At 41.8% G+C, this 21,798-nt stretch overlaps 2 protein-coding genes across 3 annotated transcripts; both read right to left on the reverse strand.

Moving 5' to 3' along the window:
* Nucleotides 1-219: 219 nt before the first annotated feature.
* On the reverse strand, nucleotides 220-8,524 carry ak7b (adenylate kinase 7b). The gene is given in 17 exon segments (XM_037695565.1): nucleotides 220-264; nucleotides 335-493; nucleotides 1,697-2,193; nucleotides 2,277-2,321; nucleotides 2,408-2,521; nucleotides 2,761-2,857; nucleotides 2,940-3,068; nucleotides 3,149-3,298; nucleotides 5,198-5,275; nucleotides 5,384-5,474; nucleotides 5,549-5,637; nucleotides 7,023-7,106; nucleotides 7,197-7,307; nucleotides 7,393-7,487; nucleotides 8,013-8,121; nucleotides 8,196-8,354; nucleotides 8,432-8,524. Coding segments are annotated over 17 exon segments (2,145 nt in total).
* Nucleotides 8,525-9,792: 1,268 nt separating this feature from the next.
* On the reverse strand, nucleotides 9,793-19,881 carry galcb (galactosylceramidase b). Of its 2 annotated transcripts, none has more exons than XM_037695414.1 (17): nucleotides 19,688-19,881; nucleotides 19,539-19,607; nucleotides 18,527-18,590; nucleotides 17,924-18,037; nucleotides 17,653-17,792; nucleotides 15,772-15,810; nucleotides 13,641-13,771; nucleotides 13,331-13,486; nucleotides 13,121-13,245; nucleotides 12,920-13,047; nucleotides 12,195-12,284; nucleotides 12,027-12,116; nucleotides 11,807-11,951; nucleotides 11,527-11,707; nucleotides 11,289-11,452; nucleotides 10,417-10,493; nucleotides 9,793-10,333 (listed from the first exon to the last, which is right to left on the reverse strand). In XM_037695414.1, the coding sequence occupies exons 1-17, from the start codon at nucleotides 19,829-19,831 to the stop codon at nucleotides 10,190-10,192; spliced, it is 2,001 nt and encodes a 666-aa protein (XP_037551342.1). In that variant the 5' UTR covers nucleotides 19,832-19,881; the 3' UTR covers nucleotides 9,793-10,189. The 2 variants fall into 2 exon arrangements, with proteins under 2 accessions (XP_037551342.1, XP_037551340.1); XM_037695412.1 differs by lacking the exon at nucleotides 13,641-13,771 and adding an exon at nucleotides 15,509-15,636.
* Nucleotides 19,882-21,798: the final 1,917 nt, after the last annotated feature.

Genomic DNA, 21,798 nt, shown 5'->3' on the forward strand with positions numbered 1-21,798 from the left:
GTGTACATTTTCACACGCTTTTTGGGATGATTTTAAAGTTGTGGTTGCACACGAGCCCGAACGGAGCGCTGAACAATCCCAACAGGGGCGGCAAAATGAGCCACTTACAAATCAGAGCTAATCCCAGCCCGAACGCGTGAAACACTCCATCAGGTTTAATCTCCAAAGAGCGCAGGAGCATCGTGTTGCCAACAGGAGCGTCCAGAATCAATAAATCTGTTACTTTGGGTACTCGAAGGGGCTGTTCTTGAACAGGAACTCTGCCTGGAATGAGATAAAGGCATGATGAGGACTGAAGTCACAGCTATGATTGAGATGCTGAGCTGAGCAGTACCAGGAACTCCACTGGGTTCGGTGGCTGAACTCTGCAGCATTCAATCAGACCCTGGGTCAGTGTGGGCATCACGTGCTCCGTCAGGTAGCTCCTCATCAGGACCGTCTGCTCCTCCAGCTGCTGCTTGTCCTGCAGCCTCACCTCCTCCAAACTCTGGGTCTGACACACAGAAAGCACTCAATTTAGTAAACTGTTCCTAAAAAAAACTACATCCGAAAACACATGGACAGGGCAGCACAGTGACGCAACTGGTAGAGCTGCTGCTTCTCAGCGAGCAGGTCCTTGGTTCAAACCCCGGTCCAGGGGCCTTTCTGGGTGGAGTTTGCATGTTCTCTCTGTGCATGCGTGGGTTTTCTCCGGGTGCTCCGGTTTCCTCCCACAGACCAAAAACATGCATGTTAGGCTGATTGGTAACTCTAAATTGTCCCTAGGTGTGAGTGAGAGAGTGAATGGTTGTCTCGTGTGTCTCTATGTGGCCCTGTGATGGACTTGCGACCCGTCCAGGGTGTACCCCGCCCCTCGCACAGTGATTGCTGGACATGGGCACCAGCAACCCCCATGACCCAAAATGGAATAAGTGGGTATGGATGGATGGATGGATGGATGGATGGATGGATGGAACCCACGGACAACAGAACGGGCGACTGATGATTAGAAAATGATTCAACATTTACTGAGGAATTCCTACTGAGCTGCTCACTGATCAAATCTGGATCTTTCATCGTCGCCCACAGAAGATAAAAGGTTTTCATGTTTGCGTGTTGATGTCTGTGTCGTTGAAGTCTCATAAATCACCAAACAAATTTTATATATGACATCTAGTACAACAGGATAACTTTTCAAGATGGCTACTAATGCTGGGCAATCTTAAATAAAAAAGATAAGTCAGTCAGTTTTACAGATTTTGAGATAATCTATATATATATATATATAAAAAAAAAAAAGTTAAATTATTTATTTGAGGAGCAGACTGCTTTGAATTTAACTCCATCACAGAACTCTCATCTTGAGCAAGCATGAAGGCGACAGTGGGAAGGAAAAAAAATCCCTCAAGAGGAAGAAACCTTTAGCAGAACCAGGTTCAGGACAATCGTCCATCTGCTTCGACTGGCTGGGTTTGGTAGGAACAGATACACAATGGCAGGTCAAGAATCACATGTTAATATAGAAACAATATCAAATGAAAACTATTCAATTTGAACAATTCATTTAAGGAAATTAGGTCAATTTGTCCTCCAGTAGTTTAAGCCTATAGCAGCATAACAAGCCAACCCTAACTCCAGTTAAGACTCTGGCAGCAGCATTTTGTATCAACAGTTTTAATCTGAATCTATGTAATGTGATGAGTTCTCCTCCACCTACCCATTCCTCCCAGTGTGTAGCCCTGGCCCTGGCCTCCTCCTCCTCCCTCTGCTCCTCCTCGGCCCTCTCTTCAGCCTCTCTCCTCATTTTCTCCTCAGTCTTCCTCCTTTCCTCCTCTTCCACCTCCTGACTGCTGGGGCCATGTATCCTTGGGGGGCCCAAAGTGTCACAGATGTTCTGCATCAGCAGCCAACTGTCCTGCTCCTCACTGCTGGTGACCTCTGGAACACATTCATGAACACGATGGAACCAACACTATGGATAAACAACAGAGGACACAGGATTCAGCCTCAGATTACTCAGGTGCAGAGGGGTGATGTCCAGCTCTGCAAAGAAGTTGACGACTGATTCGTCCTCTGTGCTGCTCTCTCTGTAGGCCGCCAGCCTCCTCAGGAAGTGCTCGGGCTCGTAGTCGAGCTCCTGCACCAGGCGCTCGGGCAGATTGATCACTCGCTCCTTCAGAAACGAGTCGGATGCATCCAGACACAAAACAAACTCTGCAGCCAACACGAACACACAGACAGCTATCACCGAGGCTGTTCAAACACTTCTGGACTTAATGAGAGCAGAGAGTAAAGACCTGGCGTGATCCTCCGGCTGCTTGAAGGCACATCCTCCAAGTCCTCTGCAAACACAGTCGTTCACGTGTGAACTGGGAATTCACATTATAGACACACATCTGCAGTTAGAAGCAGCATGTCGGTGCCTCACCGCTGAAAAGCTCCTTGGCTTGTTCATACGTGCAGGGGACATCATCAAGAACAAACCCCTGGTTTCTGCACGGGTTAGACATCAACTTATACTTCAACACCTTGATCTGCTCTTCTGAAACATCTGGAAGACAAACAGGAGGTGTTAGAGTCTGATTCAGACATGTGAAACAGAGAAATCAGCATTTCTACGGGAACTCAGGTTGATCCGTTATCCAAATGTGTTAACACAAGCTTTTTGAAAATGTCCTCTGAACATCGGCTGTTTGGATCCTTTAGTTTTGGATCATCTGATCTGAATCTACCCTGACATGAGAGAAGAAGTTAAATTAACTTTGAGTTGAGGCTGCTGACCAAAGTTGTCCTCTTTGTCCTTCAGCCTGATGAGAAGATCCTGGGCCTCGGCTGCGTTGACATCCACATCTGGATCTGAGTTCTTCACAAAGCTTTCCTGCAGGTACGAACGAGCACAGAGGTGAGCGGTCGTACTGAATACAATGGATTCAAAACGTGTGTGAGAAGTGACGCCTCACCAGCTGAGCGATGGCCTCAGAGACGACGTCGTTCAGCCTGATGTGATGGAGTTTGTAGCGCTCACAGATCTGTTTGGCCACCGTGCTCTTCCCCACCGCAGGAGGACCCAGAACACAGAGCCGGAGGGGCTGCAGAGGACACACATCATGGCCGACCGAGCACAACTCCAGAAACAAAATGTGATTTTAAATCTGGGTCCAGTTCCCACCAGCAGACCCCGGTTCTGTCGGTACTCCTCCACCACCAGCTCCACGTTGTCCACCAGGCCAGACTCACACAGCCAGCTGATGGAGAACAGCTTCTTGATGTGGACGGCCTCCATCCGCAGGTCAACCCGCAGGAAATCAATTTCGATCACCTATCAGGGAGAAACAGCGGAGAGGTTTAGATCGGAACGTTTATTAGAGAATAATAATAATGACAAATAATAATAATAACAATAACAATTTAAAAATAATAATCATAATGCTTTTTTTATAAAGCTCTTTGAAACAACCACAGCTGCAACAAAGTGCTGTACACATAAAATCAAGAACATTTAAACACACAAAAAACAAACATTTAAAACCGTAAGATTAAAAACAGAAGTGCAGAGCAAATTTCAGGTTATGTCAAAAGCAAGGGAATAAAAATGTGTTTTTAAAGAGTTTGAAAATGGACAGTCAAGGGGCTCGTCTGATGGGAAGAGCTTGTTTCATAATCTTGGAGCATGCCATGATATTCTCTCAGATCTCATATTGTATGACAATATGGGCCCAGATTACCACAACAGCTATTAAGCCAATGATCTCATTGTATAACCAAACAATAAAAGTAATGGACAAAAAGTCAATAAGATTACATCACTGTTTAATCCTGGACAAAAATAACTTAATGAATTTTGAAAGCTTTTGTAATTTATGTTTTCTTAAATTAATGTTTAAGTGTATCAACAAGTTAGCTCCAGATCCACTGAGTTCATTTATACAAAAGCAAACCATTTACAGAGTCACCAGAGGATCATTAGAACAGAATTGCAGAACTCCCTTATGTAGAACCTCGTTTGCTCAGACCTCTTTTTTCTATAAAAGCACAACATTATGGAGCTTACTGCCCCCACATGTCAAAGCTACACCTGAACTAAAAAAAGTTTGTTTACATGACTAAATGTTGGCTAAAGGAAAATCAAAGATGTGATCATTTTTAATACTCGGATTTTATGGATGAGAAAGTCTTTGTGGGAGCATGTATAGTGAGATAGTATTATATTTACTATTTTTAGTGTGTTAGCTGAATGTGTGAGGACGGGGAGGAATTGAGGATGTGCAAGGATATTAATATAAATTTGGAGGTTGCAAGGTTATTTTGGAATTTGTAGAGAGGAAAATGTTTTGTATTTTTATTTTATCTAGATTTTCAAATTGTTTGTATTTTAATGTATAGTTTATATTATATGAATTTGGGGTTGTAAGGTTGATTACATGAATATAATACATATGCATTCTTAATGTATTTTGATTGATAAAATGTATGTATTTTAATGCGTAGAAATGCCCAACCACGGACTGGAGTTACAAATTAGCTATAGCTATATACTTTTTGTGCAACACATCAGTCACAGACTTGTTCTGTTCTATGTTTGTGTGCATTGCCCCTGTCAAATAAACTACTAATAAAAATGAATAAATAAATAAATAAAAAGAGGAAGATCGTTCCATAATCTTGGAGCGGCTACAGTTTTCTTTACATGCAGTAACAGGTGGGAGGGCCCAGATCAATTAAACACCACTACTTCTGTTTTCTTTTCAATTAAAAAAAAAAAGTTTAAGTACATCCAGGCTTTAATGACTTCGAGACATAACAGACGTGGCCTAAGGGGGCATCTTTCTTTTTTAGTGGCATTTAAATCGAACGATCGTCTGCATAGCAATGATCAAAGATCCCATGCTTTCTGAGTATTGAGCCAAAAGGAAGCAGGTAAAGGGAGAAAAGCAGGGGATCTAAAAGAGAGCCCTGTGGAGCCCCAAAAACAGGGAAGCGGGGCAGTAGAAAACAAACATCCAGAAGGCAGGAAAACCTCTTCAGCCTCCATGAGAGGTTCTTTGGATCTAAAAACTTTTATCTGTCTGTAAAAACGTTCTTGCCGCTTTTCGTCTTTATCTAATCTGAGCTAATCTGAAAAGTCTAATCTCATCTATGGTTGTTTTGAATCAATAAAATGAATAATTTGACAGCAGATTACAGAGTCCAGAAAAACAGTTAAATGGGAACAACTTACACTCATGTCCTTAATGAGGTAGATGTCCTCAAATGGTCTTTTCTGGATCTTTTCTGGTCCTAGAGCTGAGGAGATCGCCTGGTGAAGAAGAAAAACTTGTAACTATACATGAAAGTTTCAACCCATAAAATAAATCAGCTCCTAATTTCTGATCAAATAAAAATGACTTCATCAAATTCTGCTCACCTTCACGATTTCCTCCATTCTGTTCCGGGACGAGTCCACAGCCAGCAGGTAGTACGGCCGAGGCTGGTGTTCGATCACGTTCTGCAGAACTCTGAAGCACAAAACTCACATCATCGTTGTTCCAGATGTTTCAAACATCTTCTCACATCTGCTCAGAGGACTCACCTGGCCAGGTCACTGATGTGGATCGTTGGAACGATGTTCTGCCCATCTCCAAACACGGGTATTTCCTGATCCTGTCCCAGCCACGATTTCTACCAAACACACATCATTCGTGTTGATTACAGACTGGTTTTTGTACAAACAGTAAGAGAAACTGATCTAATTAAATTAATCTATGTAAAATTTGGTTTAATTACCAAAGTGGATGTGTTTAGGGTATTTACAGTAAAGCTGCTGTAAGTCCAGGAGCAGCAAAAGTCAGAGTTTAACATTTAAATGGCAGATTAGTGAAGGACTCAGCAACATGTTGCATTCATTTACAAAGCTGCCAGAAACATCCAGCAGCCTTTCAGAGTCAGTACTTCAGTAAATCCTTAATAAAACTTGATTTCTACTCGTTGAACTGAACTGAAACGAGAAGGTGGTGTTTGGTTAATATGGATTCCTGCAGGAAACAGTCCAGCTAAACTTAGGAGCCTCCTTAATGATCTAATTAGCATGGATGCTGATTCAGCATTCACACTATTGTTTGTTTTTTGGAAATCTAACTACTTCCGTGTGATATCACGTCATATTTTAGCCATAAAACATTTGGCTCAATCAATAGAAGGTTGTTGTGACTTCTGGTTTTTGAAACTTAACCTTTTAAAACAAATTAATTTTATTTACAAATATGCTATTGGTTGAAATACACTGTGTTCTCTTTAGTTATTTAAAAAACATGCTTCTTTCTTTAAATCTGCATCAGCAAACTAGCTCTATTTTTGTATTCTTTTGCCACTTTTTGTTTTTAGCTACTGTTTGGCTACTTAGGACTTTTGCTATTTTTAGACAGCTTTTTAATACTTTTAGCTTATGCAGCCTTAAAGTCTGCATTCTGCTACTTTTAGCTTCTAATTAGCCTTTTTGTTACTTAATGCTCATCTGTAATTCTGCAGCTTTTAGCAAGCTATTTGATGCTTTCAGCTTTTAGCCTGCCTAATATTAGTTTTAACTTCTAGCTTTTTTGACACCTATAGCTAGGATGTTGCTACTTTAGTTATTAGCTACCATTTTGTACTCATTTTAGCCAAACTTGTTGTTTATAGCTAGCTTTTTTAAGCTTCAAGCTTAGACTTCATTATGTTTTAAGTTTTAGCTAGTGTTTAGCTACTTTTAGCTTTAACACTTCATTTCAGCTTCTTCAGCAAATCTCTGAAATCTGTCAAGACTGAGCATTCACACTGGATTTTAATAAAAACAAAAAAAAAAGCCATTTCTCTTGTTGAGTTGTACTTTTTATTGTAATTTTCTGTATTTTTTTCAGATTTTTAGCCTCGAATCTAAAAATATCTGAGTATGTTCAGTTATTTGTACTATCCTTGTCTGTTTCTAATGTTTTAAGGATAAAGTCATAATTATGTCCAGTAGGAGGCGCTACCTGTCAGTGTGTCTGAGCAGAAAGATGACCACAGATTGTTTGTTTGTTTGTGTTCACCTTGAAGAAGAAGTGAAAGATCTGCTCTCCCATCCCGTACTGCAGTCCTGACGCCACCACGTATGTGGCGAGCCGGGCTCGGTTCTGGAAGCAGAACCCACAGAACGCCTCTCAGTCAGACACACCTGCTGCTGCACAAATACAAACATGATGACAGCTGAAACAGAAACGCACACTTTTGCCTAATGTGACCACCCTCTTCTCCAGGTCCATGTGCTGCTGGAAGCTGGGATGACCTCGTCTGATCCAGAAGATCTCATCGGTGAATGGAAGCTCCAGATCGTCCTGTTACCCAAAACAAATGCTCCACAGTGAGGAGATGTTCTTTAGATGACACTTGTGGTCAGGGACAGAATAAAAGCTCACTAACAGGATCTAAAGGTTTGCTGGAGGTCCAGGTCATCACTGTGGAAATGAGGATGAAGAGCTTTGGCCCAGAAAAACGGTCTATTTGATCATGGAGAGCTGTGAATGAAGCAACCGACAGATTATTAGTTGATAAGCGTGTCCTGTCAGGTCTTATGGATCAGAACACAACGGCTCTTAAGGCCCCATCGCAGCACAGAAATTAGATCTGGACTTTGACTGAACCTTAATTCTTTTGTTAGTTTTTATTTGTTCAAGCGGTGTGCCTGTAAAACTGGGATTTCTGAGTCTGTACAGGTTGTTTTTAATTGAAACACCAACTTTGATCTTGGTTTTCTGTTCAAAAATCAAAAAGGAACGTTAAAACCAACAAGGCTGCCTCAAAACAGAACAGTTGAGTTTTGAGCTCCCAGAGCTTTAATCTGGATTAAACAAAATCTAGTTCTCCTGAATAATCTGCAGTCACTCTAAAGTCATTGTCCTAAACACGAGGACAGCCAAAATCTTCTGAAATTCTGTTCTGGTTGTTGGTGCCACCCCAGGATTATCAGTACCCCCCCCTCCATGGCCCCCATATGAAAACATTTGTTGTTGCTGCTTCCTTAGTTCGGAGCGTGAGGTCACCTGTAACCGCCCAGGTAGCTTCCTCCACCTGCTCGGGACCCTGGCTGATGTTGTAGATGACGACATGACACGTCATCAGCTTGGACAGCAGCTCTCTCCTGTCAGGAAGCTGCAGAAGCGCAGATTCAACTCACTTCTCTCCCATTCCAACACCTGAGCAGGTAAACGCGTCAGTTCACTCACCAAGTATTCCTCGTGCACGTGCGGCCTGACCACACTGGACCGACCGGAGACGGTTCCGACGACCTGGAAGGCTGCAGGTCGGTTCGAGTGCGGGGACTCCTCTTCCTCATCCCGCTCCTCTTCCTCAGCTGCTGCCCCCGCCGTGCACTCACACAGGAACTACACGACGGGACCGGAAGGGACGTTAACGACACCGAGCAAAGCCGCAGAACCCTGTACCTGTTCGGGTCCAGTACCTTGGCGATGTTCCCGGACGAGTACGAGTCGAGGTCGTTGAGAAAAACTCTTCTGTGAGCCTGCTGGACCCTCTCCATCCGCGGTTCCGACATGTTTCTTAGCTGCCACCGGTGGTTGTTGGTGCCGCGTTGCCATGGAAACGGAACACGTGACAACCCTTAAAGCTCAATGGTTAAGTTTTATATTTTATATATTAATTGAAGCCGACACTTCCTGTGTGTTGAAAAGACAATTTACGTACTTTTAAAAAGAATGTTCAGACAATTTCAGGTGGCGTCCCGCTTTGAACAATAAATATTTTACCTGCTGCAGATAAATAGCCAGGAACTATAAATCACATGATTTAACCATAAGCTGCAGTCGGTGTCCCTTCACACGGTTATTCCACCAGGAATATTAAAATGTTCCTGCAGAAAGTAAAAAAATAAATAAATGCTGTTGACAGTGATGAAAGCTATTGCATTTAAACTGCTGTGAAACTGGAGTTGCTTTAAGAGGACAGCTGTCCTCTTTGGTCTTGACCAGATTTAAACCCCATTTCCTACACTCATCCCGTCCATTCATCCATTTTCATCAGATTGTCCAGCGTCAGCAGCTTGAGCAGGAACGTCCAGCCACCTCTTGTGGGAGGATTCCCAATCCAGATAGTCTCTCCAGCTTATCCTGGCTTTTCCACTGGGTCTCAGAGTTGGACATGCTGGAAAACCTCCCCAGTGAGGCATCCAGGGTCCACCCTTACCTGAACCACTGGTCTGAACCACTTCCATCTGGATGTTGAGGAACAACCACTCTACTCAAAGAGTCTCTCCAGGAGAACTGAGCTTCTATTTGTAAGGGAGAGTCCAGTCCTACAGAGAAAACTCATCTTGCCGGTCAGGATGTTCATTATTGTTCTTGCAGTCACTACAGAAATACATTTGGAACCATAGAGGTTGGGAACATGGAACAACCAGTAAACAGAGCCATGCCTTGCAGCTCAGCTCTCTTCACCACAACGAACCGGCACAGAGTCCACAATACTGCGGAAGCTGCTCCAGTCAGTCTGTAGATCTCATGCTCCATTGTAAACTAATCAGAGCTGGTGAGAAGGATCAGACCCAACATTTTCAGCTTATACTCACTAAAAATGACCACAGGATATTTGCGTTCTCCAGTTTTAGAGGTGGCAGCAACATCTCTGGGTCACAACATCAAACAGTGGAAACGTGCTCAGATGGTTTGCAACCACTAAAAATGGACACCAACGGTTCGACGAGTACTACTACGTAGGGTTGGACACTTGTCAGATGTGTTTGCAGAAAGAATGGGAAAATTTCATATCGTTTAAACCACTGAATTTATTTGGCATTTTTCTGGAACATCAAAAGGTTGCATAAAAATAAAAACAATTAGGAATCTGTTTTTTTTAGTCTTCCAACACAAACGGTGATATTATAAAAAAAAAAAAAAAAAATTGATCCAAATGCATGGCATTCTCTCTCATTTGTACCGCAATTCAGTGTAGCAGTTCATACAAAGGGTTCAAGTTTAAAGAAGCTGAATAAAGAAGCTTCATGTGGAGCTTCTCTTACATTAATAATACAAGTTCATTTCATACAGGCGTTCACATTCAATCTCACACATTCATTAAAATCAATAAAAAGCAAAACATTCAATCAAACAGTAAAGACCAAGTTTACAGTGCATTTTCCTTCATTAAAATCCCTTTAGCTCGCTGCCTTTTAGTAGCCTGTAGTGTTAAAACATTATTTCATAGTTTACTCAGCCACCACAGCAAAGTTATCAAACTGAGCGAGTTCGAATGAGTTGGTTCCAATTGCAACCCAGCCGTTGTTCTGGTTCAAATTCACAGCGCCCTTCCACAGCGAACGTCCGTTCAGCGTCCCGGAGACACTCTGACCCTGCAGCAGAAAGATAAAGCCCTTCAGTTCACTGTGATCTCATACTTTATGACAGTTTGTTGATGGTTTGCCTTCCTTCTTACCTTTACGGTCACTGATAAGGTGTACCAATTGTACGCTCCGGTACCAGAATGGCCCTCAGCCAGCACCGTCTGTCCAGCTGTTGACAAAAGAAACAAGAGTTGAGACTCACAGGGAAGTTTAAGCCTTTGTTGTGGTTTCTGTTCTGCAGAAGGGAGCAATTAGGCCTGTCACGATAACAAATTTTGCTGGGCAATTAATTGTCTCAAATTATTGCGATAAACGATAATATTGTTTGAAATTTAACAATAACTAATTGTCAAATTTTAGAAGAAATGTTTGTTTGGGGTGTAGTACCTTTTTTGACCACGTGATGGCAGTATAAGACAGTTTGAAACAAAGGATAGTTGAGCAGCGTGCAAGAAAAATGGGAGGGAGGGCCCTTGATAGTGACATGGCGGCTGCTCGGTGATTTGAGCTCTTTAGCATAGTATTTTTCTCACACCGCCTTTAATTAAAATAGAAAATAAATTAAATAAATAAAAAAATAAAAATCAGTAAACGAGTTCTCAGCTCCTTTTTGCAGAGAAAAACAACCTTTTACACGAAGGCACGGGTTTCAACCGTGAATTTTAGAGCTTCAACAAGACGGAGGTTTATTCCCAAGGTCGGCCTGTTAGCTTAGCTCGTAGCTTAGCAGCTTAGCTACTTTTAACGATCCAAAAACACAATTTTGGACAGTTAAAACAGATTTTAAAGAGAAAAGGAGGAGGAGTCAGTGAAGAGCACCGGAGTTGAGCCGTATCTTCAGTAAAAAGAGAGAGACACGAAGAAACGATATAGCCAGTAAATTAAAATGATGTTGATCATTTTTCATCATGCGATTAATTGATTTATTGTTTATCGCGACAGGCCTAGGAGCAGTTGCACTGACCCAGATCGGTGGTAACTTTGTAGGTGCCGTTTGCAAACACCCAGAAGAAGACTCCTTGAGCGCGGCGCACCACCTCGCCTCCTTTATCCACCCTCACTGCTATGAACACGCCACCGGTCTTCACAGTTTCCATGAAGACGTCACACATGGCCGTCACGTTCTCCCTGCAACACAAACATCCAGATGGCAACGGCTTCTCTCGTCTCCAGGACCGGCGGCGCTCAGAACGCCGTCTCACCACTGGTAGTCTCCGATGATGCTGATGGTCTGGTCAGCGTCGGCCGCCCAGGTGATCGGCCTCTCCATCACAACCTGCCGTAACGTGAAGACATGAGGGCCGGGGTCCGTCAGGTTCTTGTAGTACTCAAACACGCCGGTCTGGTCGGCGAAGTTCGGAGCCTCGGAAAATGGAGGGTTTACTGCACAGAATCAAGAGGCAGACTTCATTCACCCACTGATTGAGGGGGAGACAAAAAAAAAAAAACACACACACAAAGAGGGGATGGATCTTTGCGTACAAATGTCAAAGTTGTCCTTGTAGGCTTTGGGGAAGCGAGCGGACGGGGGAGGAGCGGGGTAGCTGCCTTTCCGTCCCGTCTTGATGGTGGTGAACGTGTACACCTCGTCTTGAGCCAGGATCAGAGTGAACGACCCGTTGACGAGCTGTCGGCAGCAGAAACACGTGGAGATGTGACCAGTTCAAACATTTCACAGATTTAACGCGTTCCGTCTCTTTACCTTCACAGGCGCCAGTTTCTCAAAGAACGACGGCTGTTTGGTTTTAAAGTTGAATCGTGAACGCCACACCTGGAGCTCTTCGATGGAGGTCTTAACGAGAAATAAAACACGAGTTAAAACATCGACGTTCAGCTTCAGCCGACTGATAAAGAGCTTAGCTGAACTTACAAAGGACCCCTTTAGCTGGAATGTTGCATTCTGGGCCGTCACGTTAAACTTGGGCAGAGGAGGTCTGATGCAGACTGAATGATTGTGAGTCTAGGAAGAAAAGAAACCGAACGCCGAGTCAGAGTTCACACTTTTGTTTTCCTGTTTGTTTGTTAGACCAATTACTTCATTACACTTCAGCTGCTAAATCATGCACCAAAACTTTCAGCTCGTTTGGAACGTTGGACAAATTTTGTTTCATCTAAACTTTATAACTTTTGACATATTAACATTTACATTTTTTTCTATATTGAAATAAAGAACTCTAAATCACTGAAAATGTTTTATTTTAAAAATCTGATTTGGCGTTCCTTTATCTTTAGCTTTTCGCTATCATTTTGCTAGCATTAGTTTTAACTACCGTTTTGCTACTTTTAGCTTTAGCTATCATATTGCCATTTTTGGCTTTAGTTACTGTGCTGTTGGTCTTAGCTTTTAGCTATCATTTTGCTGGTCTTATGTACCATTTTGTTGGTTTTAGGCGGTGGTGGGCCACAATTAGCTGAAAGCTTTAGCTTTTTATTTCTACATTTAACGCTTTCATTCATCTTTATCCATTTCTCACTTGCCTGAGTCTGTTTGATTTCCTGTGATGATCATTTCAACAACAGCTACTGCTAAACTCCTGATCTCAGATCAGCTGGACTGAACATTGAACATCCAGCTGTCAGCCGAGCCCGACTCACCATGGTTTCTATGACGACTGTGAGATTTCCGTTTCCATCGGTCAGGGCGACGTAACTCCCTCCCTGAACCAGATGTCCTACAGTCTTCAGGTACGTCCAACCGGGCTGCGCAAACTGGGTGCTGTGAGCTACGAGTAAGAAGATGTTTACATCCAAAACATCGTCCAGTTACCAAGAAAAACAAACAAAGGCTTTTCAGACCTGTGATCCAGATCGGAGACTCCACCACGTAGTTTCCGCTCCAAGGCTCCTGAGCCGTCATCAGCCCATCTCTGCCGAACGGCAGGTCCTCGTAGTAACTGGCCACCAGGTTCCAGGAGATAGTTCTGCAGGACGGAGTCCAGTTAAGACGCGGACGGGTTTGGTAGCCCGCAGAGTGAAGTATTTTCGAAACCTAACGTTTGTCCTTACGAAGTCATGTTTCCGTTGACGTAGTTCTGGTTGAGGATTCGGGCCCAACAGCCTCCTCCCACCTCATCGTTGTACGTGCTGTAGTCCTCGGAGGACCACAGCTTCTTCTGGGTCTTCAGGGCCTGCGACACCGTCTTGGTGCCTGGATAGTGAGCCCTGAAGCACAAAAACACAAACCGGTTAGAAAGTCACGAGGACCAGACTTCCAGGTGAACACAATCACAGAGTCAGCTGAAGAAACGACTACATGTTAGAAGAAGGTGAAGAATATCATTACACAACGTCACACAGAGACGAGACCACGGCCTACCCTATCACGTCTACAGCGCTGCTGAGCTCGGGGTCAAGCAGCAGCGACTGGGCAATGGGCTCCCACAGGTTGTCGCTGGCTACAATCCTGACCTGATCCAGACCACTCTTATCCAGAGTGTAGCGCAGCAGCTGGTAGATCAGAGATGGAGAGAGAAGACGTTCACACCTCGCAGTCTGGATGTTTGCTGCCTTCATGTCAAACTATTGCTTTATTTATCTATTGGGCGTTTTGTTGCTTTTCAAAGTCTGGATCATGTTTTGAGAGAGAAATCATCCTGTCCAGGCCTGTAGAGTTAAGGTACTACCTCACTGGGCTGTGGGCAGTTAAGCAGAGAGGGTCTTTTGTGTTGCTTTAACATTGTCCAAAAGAACTGGAACCAAGTGAAAAAGAGGACTGCATTATATGCCCATCGACAAACCACAACACAGAAATTTATAGTTGCGGCCCAGGAAAGCTAAGACTTTGGATAACCTTGACGCTGGTGACGAAAAGATTAAGCAACACCAAATCTAGTGGTGGTACGAATGTCATCAAGCTTTCTTGAGCGGATTAGAAGTTACAGCCCAAACAAGAAAAATGTTAAAATGTTGACCTTGATTTGTGACCTTGGAATTAAGGTGATAAGTGTGACGTTAGAGCATGCGAGCTACTTTTAAAATGGCCAAGTCAAAGTGATCTTCCATACCTACTATAAGGCCCCGTTTACATGAGAACAACCTCGGGAAACTTTTTTTAATTTATAGTTATTTTTTTATGTTTATTGGCGGTAATAAACAAAAAAAACGAGCGGGTTTACACAAAAACACTAGTTTCCATGCCAGTTAGGTTGCCAGATAAGAAATTATGACTATAGAACTGTGACTTTAAAATGAACTGTCATATGCACTGAGTAAAGATATTCTAAGATGAGGTGTGCGTCTTGTTCGTTGAAAAATGTGCACAGAAAAGGAGGGTGTAAAAAAAAAAAAAAAAAAAAACACACACAAAAAAACGACATTTTAAATTTATCTGGCAACCCTGGTTCAGCTGCATTCATAGTGCACGCAGCGTCTGCATGATCACAAACTGGTGAATACACCAACGTCTCTTTGGAACTGGATTTTATTATTTTTGTTCCTACATGCTGGAAAAGGGTGAGCAGCACATAAACACTCTGCTCTCTGCCGTTTATGATCACCGTTGTTAGTGCAGAAAAACTTTGGACTGCAGCGGCCTGTAGGGCGCATGTGCGACTTCAAACTTGCGGCGCATTTCAGGGGTTCCCCCCATAATATCTACTCTTGAGTCCTGGACTCAGAAACCTTCAGTTTCAGAGAGAATGAGAGCTGTTGTGTAAATGAACGGCTGAATGCTTCACGCTGTGTAAACGGGGCCTCAGTCTGCCCTGTCCCGTCAATCAAGTGACACATTTCATAGATGGATTGGGCTGCCATGAGATCCATCCATAATAGATTTGCGATAGACAGGTAGATCACAATTGACATATTGAGCACCCCCGTGTTCGAGTCTGTCAAACTGTTGGCCAATCTTGATGCTTGGAAGGAAAATATTAAGAAAAAAGGACCTGAAGTTTTAAGAACATGCTTATATGTAAAGGTGACGCCTACTGATACAGATCAGATTTTTTAACCCTACAAAATATTTAATTTTTGACATGAAAGCAGCAAGACGGAAGTATTTTATTTTATTCAGTGATTGATTTGGGTGTTAGTTCATGAACTCAGAGTAGAGGAGAACAGCCACCAACATTCAGCTGAGGAGAAAGATTACAGCCGACAGATCCCCTGTCGAGACTTCTCAGGTTCATTTAACCAATCGGAGATCTCCGTTCCATTATTCAGGTGTTCTGTTTCACCTGTACTCACCCGATCACCTGAACAGAATCTCTAAGCTGAGCGTCGGCGAGCATGGAGTCGGCGATGCTCCAGTCGCCGTCTGCTGCGATGATGCCGACGTCGGTCAGACCGAGTCCGTCCAGCATTTTCCGCAGCACCTTGGCGACAAACACAGGTTCTCAGAGGAACGCAGCGAGAACGCTAAAACATCTCAGCTCAACGCGAGTGGCTGTTCTTCCTCGTTTTTAAGTCACATTAGTGAGGTTTACAGAAACGGGCTGCAGGCTGGTTACCTTTATGTAAGTGGCATCAAACGTCCTCTCGTTCCAGATCTGAGCAGAAAAAAGTAATTTTTAATTTCATAAACTATCGGATGTGTTGGAACAAGCCCGTCGAGCAAAATGAACCCAAAGTCTGGTCAAATCTGAGATTTAAATGCATTGAGCTTTCTGTCCTTTTAGAAAATATCATCATTCTGAAGCGCTCACATGAAGAATTAATCCAAGGGTTTTATTTTTATTTTATTACAGCTCAGTTTATGGCACACAGGAAGACAACATCTGCAACTAAAAATAAAAAATGAAGCGTGAACGCAGAGTGTTGAATGGCTTTGCTCAAATTTGTTCAAGAAGCTGAAACTGAATTGCTAAAGTTAAAACAAGCAATTAGCAAAACCGTAGCTAAAAGCTAAAGTTAGCCAAATCAAAGCAAGAGCTAAAGCTAGCCGACAAACACTAGGAAAAAAAAAAAATCTACGAGTTAAAGCTAAATATTTTAAAAAGTATAAAGTTCCACTTATAAATACTAAAATCCGTGGTACTTCTCTCCTGAAAGAACTGAACGTTTCTACACCTGAATACTGGTAGTTAAATTACTAAAAGTTCAAGTACTTGGGTGCCTAAAAAAGCACAACTAAAGAAACTATAATAGATTATAATAAAAAAATTAAAATTAAATAAAAAAAACTAGAAAGCTCCTGGAGAAACTTTGATGGGACTGCCACGTGGCGGCCATTTTTTTTTTTTTTTTACGGTATTATGCTTTTGGGCTCACTTTCAGCTACAACCATACCAAATTTCAGCTCATGGCAAAAAAAAAAAAAAAAAAGTAATTTTTTCTTGTAATTCATGGTGGCCATCTTGGATTTTTAATTTGGATTCATTATGTGTTGGAGAATGTTCTCGGCTACAACCAAACCAAATGTCAGCCCAATATCTCAAAGAATGACGGAGTTATTGTCAATTTCGAGTTTCCAGAGGTAGCTGTGGCAGCCATCTTGAACCAAAATGGCTCCAAAAATTATTTAGTGTTTTGTTCAGAGAGCTCTCCCCTCTAAGTCATGTGACCTCACTGTTGCATTTATAGGCTGTTAAAAGTTCAATCACGCATTTTGAATGAGAAAAATGGCATCTTTGCTTGCAAATTACGTTGCCATGGTAACTCCCAATACCAATCAAAGTAATAGCACACATCATGGTGCAAAGCCAGTTGTTTTGATATACCGGTAATAACTGAGGGGTTGCACGTTGCGGTTCAGGCCACATTAAAGTTGATAGAAGAGCAAGACCTTTTTCAGGTGGATAATAATAATAATAATAATAATAATAATAATAATAATAATAATAATAATAATAATGTTATTAATAATCTGCTTTCAGGCAGTCCAACTATAAAAACAATAATAATGACAATAATGCAGAATTACAGGAAATCTACGGGACATATGTTAAAGTTCTGCAAACTTTCAGCTGAGCACATAAAAAAACAACAACTGGGTTTGAGTTAAGAAACTTGGAGCAAATTTAATAATTACAAGATTTTAAAATTCTCAACTCTGTATTCAACTAAAAACAGAAAAAATATATAACTTTGGTTCATTTAAAAAATTGTTCTGGTTGGACGGGAACCGTCATTTCTTTTGTGTGCTTTTACAAAAAAAAAAAAAAAAAAGATCTTCGTTCAACAGGGTTTGTTTTTTTTAAATACATTTTTAGTTCAGGATGTTCTCTGTGGGAGACGTCAGGAATGAAGGCAGATCAGTTTTTACCGCAACATGTTCAGTTAAAACAAATCGTGTTGCAGACATTTTTTGATGCTTTGACCTTTGGATTCTAAGTGGATGTTTTTTAAAAAGGTATAAAGTTAAATCCTGCAGTGAGTGGAGGTCTACATACCCCGACATACTGGATGTCCAGGTCGTGGTACTTCTTGGCTCCCAGGACCCAGTTCACTACGTACGCTGCGGTGACGTCAGGTAAGTCGTAGGGCCAGTTCTCGCCTCGGCCCACCCACGCAGGAAAAGCCCACGGTAAACCTGCACCGACCCACCAGGACAACCTTTAACCACCTCTGATGATGAATCTGTTCCTCTGGATGTTTTCAGGCCAAATCAAGCCAGACATAAAATATGATGAGGAGTTCCTCAGCTGCAGGGGACTCTCTTACCGATGAGCGTAATGTTCGGGTTCCTTTTCTTGGCCTCCTTCATCAGCCACCACTCGTACCCTCGGAAGAAGTTCTCGTCGTTCTCGTAGTGCATGTGGGACGGTTCCGTTCCATCTGAGCGAGAACAAAAAGATCCATGTGAGAAAATAAAAAAAAAACAGTTCGATCCAAGCACATGCACATTACATTTATTTTAAATTACATTAAAAGGACTCTTGAGTTTTCCTGAACAAAAAAGGTATAACATTTTAAAACAGCATGCAAAACTTGAAAGACGTGTTTTTAAACAACTAGCTGGATTATATTTATGGATATGTGTGAAGAAATTAGTTATTCACCAGATCTAAATAGTCTAACTACAGTACAACTTGTGGTACTCCACAGTGGGGCTCCAAAAGATACTTTTGCACCAACTAATTACAAATTAAAAACAAGATAAACTGTTTTTTTTTTTTTCTTCAAGTTTTTTTAATAATGCTAAAAAGCAGAATAAGCTAAAGCAAAAAAAAAAAAAAAAAAAAAAAAAAAACTTTGTAATTTATTGTATGTGCTTAAAACACTTTCATGTGGATTACGCTGAGAAACGGTTGTGGTTATAATCACCTGTAGTCTGAGCATCTCCTCCAATCTCCACCTTCAGGATGTGCAGAGAGGCGCCGAAGTTCGGCTGCAAGCAGAAAAAAACAAAAACAAAAAACACATCAAATGTAAATGAGTCTTTGAGGCTCAATGTAATTTATCTTTTTAAGTCAAGGTGTCTTTATTGTCATTCCACATGTGGTGGAATGAAATTGTGTACACCGAGTCCCAGTTACATCCAACAAAAACACAAATAGCAGGATGTAACTGGGACCATGTGTACACAATTTCATTCCACCACATGTACCACATGTGGTGTGAATGACAATAAAGACGCCTTGACTTAAAACAGAAACAACATTGAGCCTCGTAGACTCATTTACAAGTGAGACTTGTTTGGACAGACAATAAAAAAAATGGTGAAAATAAAATAAAAGGTAATAAATATAATATGGATAATAAATAAAGGTTGAATGAATGACGGGGTTCTGCAGAACTCACCTGCTGAAATGTGTTGAGGCAACCTTTAAGTTTGTGTGGTGGGTGCATATATACAGTTTAGCTCAACATCTGTAAAACTGACAGTTATAGCCAGTTCAATGTTTTCTAAAGTCACATGGTTGCAGCAGTCTTCTTGAAAGAAGTCAACTCCAAAACGTATCGAGTTTCAGATGTATATCCAAACACCACTTTCTGAAAGTTTCACTAAAATCTTTCCTCTAGTTCCTGAGATATTTTGCTAACAGACAGTGTTGACCGATGACAAAAGTGAAGTGGAAACGTTATGCAACGTGCAGAGCTCAGATTATGTTTGCAATGACTCTCGGCTACTACCACACCAAATTTCAGCCCAATAGTTTTAAATGTGGCAGAGTTCAAATCAGTTTTGCGTTTGGTAAAATCGCTTAGCTGTGGCGGCCATCTTGAAAACAGATGTAGAAATAAACGCATGGATTACTTTCTGAGAGTTGCATTTAAATCCGCGCAGTGGTGCATGGGATATTTTGCTAACAGACACACCTTCAGACCTTCTCACCTTGAACAGGTAGTCCAAGATCTGGCTCCGGTGCGGCTCCTCGTAGTTCACCAGTAACCGCGAGGTGGCCTGAAAACAACACAGGAGAACTTCAGACCCACGGACCGGGTCCAGCCGAACCAGGAAGTGCATGAACCACCTGAACTCACCCCTCCGCCGCTCAGACCTCCAATCCCGTCAAAGATCCTGCCCAGAGCCGCTCCATCACTCAGGACGTAGGTCTGCCCGGAGCAGAGCCCCGCCGAGAGGAGGAGGAGAGCGGACACGAACACCGAGCCGAGCCGGAGCAACATCGCGCGAGCCCCGAGCCAGCCGCACGCGCGCCGCCGACTCTTATAGGCGCGCTCGTGTTTCCTGTCGGCGTCACATGACTGCGCTACTGACAAGTCACGTGATAAATCACGAGGAGCCTCACAAAGAAAAATAAGTCATTGGATTCAGTGTGTGTTAGCAAAAAATCTACTGAACCAATGAAGGTATTTTATAGCCAGTCCTTTTCAAGATGGCTGCCACCTTTGCCAACTTGTGGCTGGAACTTCGTCAGCTTTACACCCGAGCTAAAATTTGGTGTGGTAGTAGCTGAGAGTCGTCTCCAACACATGCTCTGAGCTCTAACTGATAACATCAGACCTTTTTTTTTTTTTTTACTTTGACATTAACTTTTGCAGTCAACCCTTCGAGTCTGTTGGCAAAACCTATAAACCACAGGACTAATTTTAATAAAACTCATCGCAATCAATGGATGCTCTACAGCTGTTTAACATCTGGAGTCAGCTGGCTTTGTCAGCTGTCTTGAGTTAGGCTGATGTTAGAAAACACTAAAATGACTATAGCTCTGTAAATTCAGCAAATATTTTGCTAAAATCTGGTCTGGTAGCTGTGAGGCGTTCTCAACACACACGTTGTGCAACATCTGTTTCAATTTGGCATTTAATATTAGAGTTCATCTGTTGGCAAAATATCGCATGAACCACTGGATAGATTTGAATGAAACTCAAAGTAATCACTGAAAATAACTAACTTTTAAAGTCATCCCAATTTTAGATGGCTGCTACAGTTCATGGACATTATAAAACACAAAAAAGGTCAAGTTCAAGTCAATTTATTGTCTTTCACGTGTGATCCATGAGGTGGAAATTGTGCACACAGGGTCCCACACCCAACAATAGCAAAAATATAAAGCGTAAAAAGAAACAGTAGGCCTAAGGATAAGATACACGAAATAAATAAATTGATTTTTCAGAAAAGTTTTATAATAATAGCTGAAAACACACGTTATTGTGTGAGATTGCTCATAAAGTTGTTTTTGTGGCTTTTTCAGGCTGTTCGCCTTCACCTGAGCCACACCTTCAGCTGATCACCTGTTATTTCACGTGATAAAACATTCCTGCACCGCTTCAACAGGTTGGCAGCTCTGCAACATGTCCTCCGTCCATCAGGTGTCCAAATGTCAACAACGTAAAACACATTTAACAGGTTAAACATGTTATACATTAATCAACTGACAGACTGTCAGAGTTCTTTTAATTTTTTTTGCTAAAATATGCAAAGTTGAAATTGTTTTAAATGTTCTACATAGCAAAGAAGAAGTTAAAGTATTTCACCAGAGTGAATATGAGTGTTTTATGGGTCATCAGCACAAATTTCTGATGCGGTCAGTGTTGGTTCATCACAGCCACAGCTTATCTACAAACCCAACGGAGGAGATTCAGTGTCTGAAGGACAAACGTCCCTCTGATAACTGGTACAAACACGCTTTATCATCATGGAAACATCTGTTGTTCCTAAAAATAAACCATCATTGAAATCATTTAAGGTGTCTAAAGCTGTTGGTGCAGTCAAAGCTGCAGAAACTCAAGTTTTTTAAAACAACTGCAGCTACTTTTAACCAACAAAATCTAATACTGCATATCTCAGCTGCTTTGGAATGAGAAAAATTAAAGGAGTGTTGACATTTTAGTGTTTGTCTTTGAATCATTCTTTGGCAGGATGTGACTGTTTGACCACATGGGAGCTCTGTTATCTTGAGCTTTAAATAACTTTGAGATGCACAAAATATTTAAGGTTTTTTTTTTATATCCCAACAGTTTTTTCAGGCTAAATACTTCTGCGTGCTTCGATATTTGTATACATCAAAATGTTCAACTCCTGCTTCGGTAAATGGGTGCTCTGACTATTAATTAATTTATCTTTTATATTTTTCAAAATATTGAAGCATATTTGCAAGTATTTTTTCTATAGAATAAATTTGTATTTATTT

This window comes from Nematolebias whitei, chromosome 21, assembly GCF_014905685.2.
Source record: "Nematolebias whitei isolate Nwh7 chromosome 21, NemWhi1, whole genome shotgun sequence".
NCBI classification, from domain to species: domain Eukaryota; kingdom Metazoa; phylum Chordata; class Actinopteri; order Cyprinodontiformes; family Rivulidae; genus Nematolebias; species Nematolebias whitei.

Excerpts from the sequence above, each read along its gene's own strand:
- galcb (XM_037695414.1), bottom strand. The coding sequence starts at position 19,831 with ATGTTGCTCCGGCTCGGCTCGGTGTTCGTGTCCGCTCTCCTCCTCCTC. Across the intron at positions 12,285-12,919 it reads CAGTCGTCATAGAAACCATG|ACTCACAATCATTCAGTCTG; the intron begins GTGAGTCGGGCT and ends TTTTCTTCCTAG. Across the intron at positions 10,494-11,288 it reads CAAAGTTACCACCGATCTGG|CTGGACAGACGGTGCTGGCT; the intron begins GTCAGTGCAACT and ends TTTTGTCAACAG.